This window comes from Thunnus maccoyii, chromosome 3 (assembly GCF_910596095.1).
Source record: "Thunnus maccoyii chromosome 3, fThuMac1.1, whole genome shotgun sequence".
NCBI lineage: Eukaryota > Metazoa > Chordata > Actinopteri > Scombriformes > Scombridae > Thunnus > Thunnus maccoyii.
This window is the reverse complement of record NC_056535.1, coordinates 8,077,863-8,086,399: the sequence shown is the minus strand read 5'-3', so window position 1 is coordinate 8,086,399 and position 8,537 is coordinate 8,077,863. Positions and strand designations below refer to the sequence as shown.

The window sequence follows — 8,537 nt, the reverse complement described above, 5'->3', positions numbered from 1 at the left end:
ATCTTGGACTCTGTTGCCCCTTTGAAAGTCAGAAAACCCAGAGCCAAAACTCAGTTGAACAATAACAGCAGTGCTCTCAGGCAACTTTGTAGAAAGGCAGATTGTAGATGCAAAAGAGATAGGCTTCATGTTTCATTTGAGATACTGAAAGGTTGTCTGGCAAATTATCAGCAATCTGTCAAAGCTGCAATAGCAAAATATTTTGCCATCATTATCTCCAGAAATTCCCACAGTCCCAAAGTTCTATTCCACACAATTAATTCAGTCCTCAACCCTGTCGCTACTACCTGTCCTGTGCTGACCACAGCCATTTGTGATGACTTTTTAAACTTTTTCTCAACAAAAATTGATCACATACGACCTGCCTATGATCTCTTTCTGGTGTCTGCTTGCAGTCTCTAACACAAGTCCACCACCTGCCCCCTGGAGATTGTTCCTACATATTTTTAAAGGAAATATTGGACACTGTAGGTCCCACAATTTCTCTTATTATAAATAGCAGTCTTGCAAATGGAATGGTCCTGTTCTGCTTTGCAATAATTCAACCCCTTATTAAAAAGCCTAACCTTAACAATTCAGAACTAAAGCATTTCTGTCCCATCTCCAAGCTCCCATTTTTGTCCAAAGTACTGGAGAAAATTGTCTACACACAGCTTCTGTCTTTTTTAGACAAAAACAACATCATGGAGAAAATCAAACTTCAGGGCTTGTCACAACACAGAATCTGCTCTTCTCAGAGTCTCAGATGACTCACTGTTATCTTTAGACTGTGGTAAATGTGCCATTTTAATTCTTTTAAACCTTAGCACGGCTTTTGATACGGTTGATCATTATATTCTATTAAACCGTCTCGAGGACCAGATTGGCATCCACGGCCCTGCCATCCTGTGGTTTGCCTCCTACTTAATATACAGGACTTTTTCTGTTAAGATTGGGGGCCTCTCCTCCTCTACTGCCCCAATCACTTTTAGACTACCTCAAGGTTCCATTTTAGGGCCCATTTTGTTTGCTTTCCATATGCTCCCTTTAGGCTTCTGCAATCACAATGTCCCCTTTCACTGTCACATCAATAACACTTAAATATACCTTCCATTAAATATAAGGTATGCCAGCTCTGTTATATCCATCCACAATTGCCTCCAGGATATGAAATGCTGGATGGCAAAAAAAACGTCTCCAGTTAAATGATAGCAAGACAGAAGTGATTGTTTTTGGTCCCCCCAACACCACAGGGGATATAGTAAGACACTTAGGACCACTGACATTGAATCTTCATGCCCATGCCAGACATCTTTGTGTCATCTTGGACTTGGTATTAAAATTTGATAATCAGATCAACTCTGTAGTAAAAGGTTGCTACTTTCAGCTGGGGAACATTGCCAAGCTAAAGTCCATCCTATCTTTCAACGACATGAAGACCATTCCCACTGCGTTACTTCCTCATGGCTGGACTACTGTAACTCACTGCACCTGGGTGTTGGCCAGTCATTTTTGTCTCGCCTGCAGCTGGTGCAGAACACTGCAGTGACACTCCTAACTGGTACCAGAAAGAGAGACAGCATTACACCAGTACTAGTATCCCTGCACTGGCTACCTGTCAAATACAGAACTGAATTCAAGGTTCTTTTATTTTTTTTTTTTAAAGTCATACATAGGTTGGCTCCTCTGTACGTCTCAGAACTTCTCTGCCCCTACTCCAACTCTAGGCCTCTTAGATCCTCAGAACAATTGTTTTTAACTGTTCCACAATCGAGGCTAGTGGGTAAGGAAGATCATGCCTTTGTGGTAGCTGCACCAAAGCTTTGGAATTGTCTCCCGTTTTCGATCAAGTGTTCCCCCTCCATTGACACTTTAAAGGCAAAACTCAAGACTTACATGTTTTCAATAGCCTTTGGTTGCTCTTAATCATTTTAGTATTTTTACAATCTTTCACTTATTTATAAATGATTTTTATTCTTCTCTGTTTTACATTTATACATATATTTTGATATTGCCATGTATTTTATCATTGCTTTTCATTGTTGTTATTTGTGCCTTTTACTACTGATGTCACTGTATTTCATTCTCTACTGTTGTGCCTTTCACTGTAATTTGTACAGCACTTTGGTCAACTCTTTGGTTGTTTTTAAATGTGCTATATAAATGAACTTGACTTGACATCTAAAAATACTCTGCTAAGGATAATAATTCATGTCTGCTATGTTTTTTCCACAAAAATGTTCAGTTACCCCGTTAAAATATCTTAAAATTACATCTACTCCTTCCTCTCCATTGAAAAATCCTGAATCTATGAAAATGCAAATATCTGTAGTTTAAATGTTCAACTGCTGGACACAAGACATCTCCTTCTTCATTGAAAAGTCCATTCTCAGTATATATGTGCACTGGAGAATTCATGATTCGAAATCACACTTGTGTAAGTTGTATACCATGACTGGTTTAACTAGTTCACAAAATCATGCTTATAGGTACACTCCTTCAACTCCTTAAGGTGAGCACAGAGAAACTTTCTACTTTCAGAAGATTAATGTGAAAAATGTCTTCTAGTGTTTAAGTTTGCACAGGGAACTCAATAATCCAACTGAAACAACAATAAACAAAATATATTTTAGAGTGAAGGGGGATCTCCTCTAATAGGCCAGAATATCTCTGAAGCAAACAGGGTAGCGCTTTGAAAATGTTGGCATTGTGCCAAGAGACATAGCAAAGCTTGAGGTGAACAAGAACAACCCAGATTACTGAGGGCCAAATGCATGCAACTGACCTCCTGAACATCACTGAGGATGAGATTATGTGGTGCACAAACACAGGGCTCTTTATCTTGGGAAATCAGATCATCCTTGCCAGCTCTGGTATTGAGATACTTATCTCTATATTAGCTCAAAGGTAGCGCATCTTGTTATTGGAGTACATGATGTGTGTGCACATACACATACACAAGTCTGTTTACTCACCGTGTGTAAACCAAAGCTTTAAATCCTCTCCTTGAGCCAATTAAGTTGAGCCTAAGTAATATTCAAAGTTCCTATAAATGCGGCTTTAACTCCCCATCAGACAGAGACGTACCTCCATTAGAAGACACTAAAAACATCAAATCTCAGTATAATTTAAGTTTAGATGCAAATAATTTGTTGTCTACAGTAATATAATTTTAATATCTTTTTGAAAAGTTTTTGAATTTTTATTTGACACACACGCACACACGCTTACACAGAAAAATGAGAGGGAATCGTCCTGTGGAGTTGCCAGAGGACTTCTGGATCCCTATCCCTTTGGACACCAACAATATCACATCCCTCAGCCCGTTCCTGGTTCCCCAGGATCACCTAGGTAGCATGGGGATCTTTTATGCCATGTCAGCCTTTATGTTCTTTCTTTTTGTAGCTGGCACAGGCATCAATGTCATCACTATTGCGTGTACTGTTCAATATAAGAAGCTCCGATCTCACCTGAACTACATCTTGGTGAACTTGGCTGTGGCAAACCTCCTCGTCTCCTCCGTGGGCTCCTTCACCTGCTTCTACTGCTTTGCCTTCAGATACATGATTCTTGGACCACTGGGATGCAAGATTGAAGGATTTACAGCAACTCTTGGTGGTAAGGAGCATCAGGATTAACATGTATTCTATTAAGTAAAGAGAAAATGCAATACTAACTTATTGGTAGTAATCTACTGTATGGTATGATAGAGGTAAAACTTTTTACACACACAAATTTTATGCTTATATTTACTGTGATGTGTTGTATTAAAACTGCAATTAAGTTAAAGTTCAACTTTATTGTCATGTTTATTAAAAATACAATGAAATACAATGAAATACTTGTGCTCTGGCTCTCTCTGCCCTAACACCTCCTCTTCTAAACTGGGATCTGTTTTCGCACAGCACATAGTCTCCTAACCTCATTGTTAAGATTTTAATCTCAGACAAAACAGCTTCAAAACAACACATAGCTTTCATGTCTTCCCATGACAAGAAAATCTGTTACGGATAACAGCATGTCTGTTTAATTGTACGCTAGATAAGAGTGTTAAAGTGCTAGTTTTCTTATATCAAAGGTATTGGAAGGAACAGCTCTCCACTGGCTAAATTCATGTTATTTTAACTTTGATAGTCTATTAAATAAATATTATTGTGGTTTTAAATCTTTTCCACAGAAACTACACTTTGTCCCACTTAAATAACTAGTAAACAGCCAATGTCCCATGCAGTTATAATTTTATCTTTTTGGTTTAGCTAATAAATCCTATCAACGTTATTTTCTTGTTGGTTTCTGAACTGAATTATAGATTTTATTTTTTATCAATTTTAAAGATGAGCAAACTTTGCCTGTTTCATGTCTAATTGTTGACCCTTCAGCTGTTTATGAGGACTATTCTAAAATCCTTGGGTAAAAGACTTCACACTATTCCTGCCTAAACTTGTCTAAAACCAAACCTGATGGGCATCAGATCCTTTATTATTTATTATGGATGTCACCAGAAATAAAAGTCTCATTTTTATATGCTTCCTTTGAGATAAATACATTTATCATGTTTTTTTATTCCATGATATTAATTAATATTAATGTCACTTAACACTTTTAAACTGTCTTAATGCCAGTGCAGCCTATTTATTTATTCATTGAAAATAAGCCAGCAAATTTTATTATGTCATTAAAGACACTACAGGTTAAGTATACATCTGGGACAAATACAAAAGAAAAAAAGATTGGCATGCACTGCAGGCTGCTATATTTAAACCCCAGTTTTACAAAAACACAATAATATAAGTTGCAGCTCAGTGGGGGAACTCTAATCAGTCTAAGTTGAATTCTTTTCTCTCTTGTTTTAGGTATGGTGAGCCTGTGGTCTCTTGCTGTGGTTGCTTTTGAAAGGTGGCTGGTTGTCTGCAAGCCACTCGGGAACTTTGCCTTCAAGTCTCACCATGCTATCGCTTGCTGCGCAATGACTTGGGTCTTTGCTTTGTTTGCTGCAGTTCCTCCTCTGGTTGGATGGAGTAGGTCAGTATTATAGAGCAGACACATGACTATACACAATTGAGTAACGATTGCACAGGCACCTACAGTACACACACATACTGATTCATTGTCTGTCTCTCCAGGTATATCCCAGAGGGCATGCAGTGCTCCTGTGGACCGGACTGGTACACAACAGACAACAAGTTTAACAATGAGTCCTATGTAATGTTCCTCTTCTGCTTCTGCTTTGCTGTCCCTTTCGCTACCATCGTCTTCTGCTACTCACAGCTGCTTATCATGCTGAAATCGGTAGGCAATATATCTCAGGTTATCTAATGTTATATATGCATGTACTTTTGAAAAAACCCCAAAAAACTAGACTTTCTACCTCTCCTGTCCCTCCACAGGCAGCGAAGGCCCAGGCTGAGTCAGCCTCCACCCAGAAAGCAGAGAGGGAGGTGACCAGGATGGTGGTCGTCATGGTGCTGGGCTTCCTGGTGTGCTGGATGCCTTACGCCTCCTTTGCTCTTTGGGTTGTCAACAACCGAGGGCAACCGTTTGACCTGAGACTGGCGACCATACCCTCCTGCCTCTCTAAAGCCTCCACAGTCTACAACCCTGTCATCTACATCCTCCTCAATAAACAGGTTGGTTCATTGTCACAGACAGAAGTGTTTACTCTGATTTAGCTGTTATTTCTTGGCATGAGGTTAGCTTTGCATTCATTCAGCTGAACTGAATGTTTGATTGACAAACATAAAGTAACAGGGCCAGTAGAGCCCTCTGTTGGTCACTTTCAAAGCATACAAAAGGCTTGACCCACCTTTGATTAAAAACTCAGATTTTAAATTCTTTATTCTTTGGATTATGTCAACAAAGAAATCAAAGTCATAGTGATATTGTTACAGCATGTTTCACTATGTATGCTGCTATTAAATTACATGCAGAAAGTACAGCAAACAAATGTGCTCATGTTGTTTCTCCCTTTCAGTTCCGCTCATGTATACGGAAGATGCTGGGGATGAGTGGAGGAGATGATGAGGAGTCATCAACAAGTCAATCAGTGACTGAAGTCTCCAAAGTTGGACCTGCTTAGATCATTTGCGGTTATGACTGGAAAATTGTAAATAGCATCGAATGGACAAATAATTTCACAAATTTACTGATATTATTCTTACAAGTGCAGATGAAAAGTTATATGCAAAGAAAAATGTAAAAAAAAAAAAAATACAGTAAAAAAATAAAGGTGTTCAGTCCGAAAATATTGCTTTTGAAGATGTGTGCTGTTGAAGCGAGAGGAAAAATGACATGTTAAGACGGATATTTAAGGACTGAGGTCAAGAAACCCATACTGAGTAAATATTTGAAAGCAAATACTTCTAATGCCGTAAACATCTTTGTGAATGACTTTTAAAAGATGTGCTGCATTTGTTGTATGAGGTTTCATGTATGTATATAAAAACTGCTGTCTAATAGAGAATAAATTAACAGGTGACCAACAAGTTTGAGAAATGATTACTCACAATATGAAAACTGCAACACCCATCAGATAGTAGAGATTAATGGGATATATTTAGGAAAAGTAAAGTACATACAGTGCAGTTGGTGTTTTCCAGATAAACAAAATATTTAATGTCTCACATTCAGTGTGTTACTTTATGTGATCAGTGAAAGTCTTTGTGACACATTGCAAGCTTGCCAAAGTTATAGACTGGAGACACACTCAGCTCTATCATGCTCTAACTAATATGGCAGTTACTGAAAGAAAATGGTCCTTACACCCTTTTGGCAAACTGACCCAAGCCACATTTCTGCTTCATTTAGACTCCCCATTTTTTAAATAGTGCTCAATAAAGACCCCAAACAGCAGCATTTTCTTTCAGCTCAGGGTGGATATTCTGAAACTTGATATGTTTCAGAACATCAGTTATAACAAATAACAGAATGGCAGTTTCAGAGTATACAACAAGAGCACAACAGAACACTCCAAAAAAGACCCATACAAAACAAACAAACAAACAAACAAACAAAAACTTGTTATACAGTACACAGTGTGTCCAAACATTTGACTGGCACTGTACTGACACTAAGAAATTTGAAAAAGCTACTACCACCAGGTTTTTGGAAGACTGCCAGTCGGTAATTGATTAGAACATTTACACACTGTTGGCTCTGCTGCATCACGCAAACACTTGTAGTAGGAACTTGTAGCAGGTCCAAATCTAGGCTACTTCTTAATTTGTCTTAAATATTAGGTGGTTAATTAAAGGATAAATAAACAAGGAGAGTGGTGTCCAACTCAAATTTTCTCCATCTGACACAGCTTCCATTGTCCAGCAGTTCTTCCATTCTTTCATGTCTGAAATAAATCTTCTGAATTATCAAACATAACTTTCAAATGTATACAAAATAACAGATGTCACTGTCAATTAACCCTCACATACTGTTCATATTCTGACCCTTCACCCTCATAATTAGCCTCTATACCAAATTTCTGAACCACAAATCCTTCATAAATACCTTATCAGTCACAGATAAATGTGTGATTAATCCTTAATGAAGCTTTGAGAAAGCAGAAGCAGCTTATTCTTTAGTTTTTATGCTTTTTGTTTATGGAGAAAAAAAACAACCATTACAATCACACTATATAATGGTCCTAGTATTAGTAATTTTTTTGGAATAAATATGGGTCATACATTACAAAAATGTGTATCAGCTGCACAAAAATGTTTTTTTAAAAAGTTGAAATATTTCCTATTTTGTATATCCTGGGTCACATTAGGAGAAGTCATACAATTTCAGGCTTAAAGAAAAAAGTGTTTAGGGTATTTTTACTGCTCTCAAATGTAAAATTGGGTCAGATTTGACCCTGAACAGTATGTAAAGGTTAGAAGATGTAGACGTGTCCAGCATTCGGCCAACAGATGGCGCCATACTTCATAATGAGCCTCCTTTACAGCAGCAGCATTGCCATGTGTGCTGAACTGTACTGTACAACTGTTAAAAAATATTGGTACCAGAAAATACTGGTATTAAACAAAGGACTCTCTTTTGTGCCTACTAACCATGTCAAAGACTTTGATGTTAAAGTAGACCTGCTCAAGTTTTGCGGAAACATATGTCTAAAGGAATTTTTCAAACAAAATGGATCCATCTCAGAGCAACTAGAAAACCACCAAGTTCTACATTACCTAATGGAAACAAGAGTAGCCTACATGTTTAGAGGCAAAAGTGTGTTTGTACCTCCTTCTAACCATAGTACCTCTATTGAGACATATTGTAGACTAGTGGAACAAGAGGTTGACTTTAAAAAAATAAATAGAGTCATATATCTTAAAAAAATCTAACCAGAGAAGAGATGGCTGCCTTTAAGGACTTGGATTCAGATGAATCAACTATCATTAAACAAGCAGACAAAAGGCATGCTACTGTGGTCATGAATAAAGTTGACTATGTTAATGAATGTCTAAGACAACTTTCTGATGAGATTTTTTACAATGAACTTCCAGGGGAACCAACTCAGTCTTTTAAAAATATTGTTCATGAAGCCCCTGATAATCTATTGCAGAATGGTGAAA

The 8,537-nt window shown here is 37.7% G+C and overlaps 1 protein-coding gene across 1 annotated transcript; it reads left to right on the top strand.

The window, feature by feature from the left end:
- Window positions 1–3,218: 3,218 nt before the first annotated feature.
- LOC121894828 (blue-sensitive opsin) lies at window positions 3,219–6,573 on the top strand. Its single transcript, XM_042407693.1, has 5 exons — window positions 3,219–3,597; window positions 4,833–5,001; window positions 5,103–5,268; window positions 5,367–5,606; window positions 5,951–6,573. The coding sequence occupies exons 1-5, from the start codon at window positions 3,219–3,221 to the stop codon at window positions 6,053–6,055; spliced, it is 1,059 nt and encodes a 352-aa protein (XP_042263627.1). The 3' UTR covers window positions 6,056–6,573.
- Window positions 6,574–8,537: the final 1,964 nt, after the last annotated feature.

Bases quoted from the DNA above. Each gene is read 5' to 3' on its own strand.
- LOC121894828 (XM_042407693.1), top strand. From the start codon at position 3,219: ATGAGAGGGAATCGTCCTGTGGAGTTGCCAGAGGACTTCTGGATCCCT. The intron at 5,002-5,102 runs GTCAGTATTATA...CTGTCTCTCCAG, and splicing joins CCTCTGGTTGGATGGAGTAG to GTATATCCCAGAGGGCATGC. The intron at 5,269-5,366 runs GTAGGCAATATA...GTCCCTCCACAG, and splicing joins TGCTTATCATGCTGAAATCG to GCAGCGAAGGCCCAGGCTGA.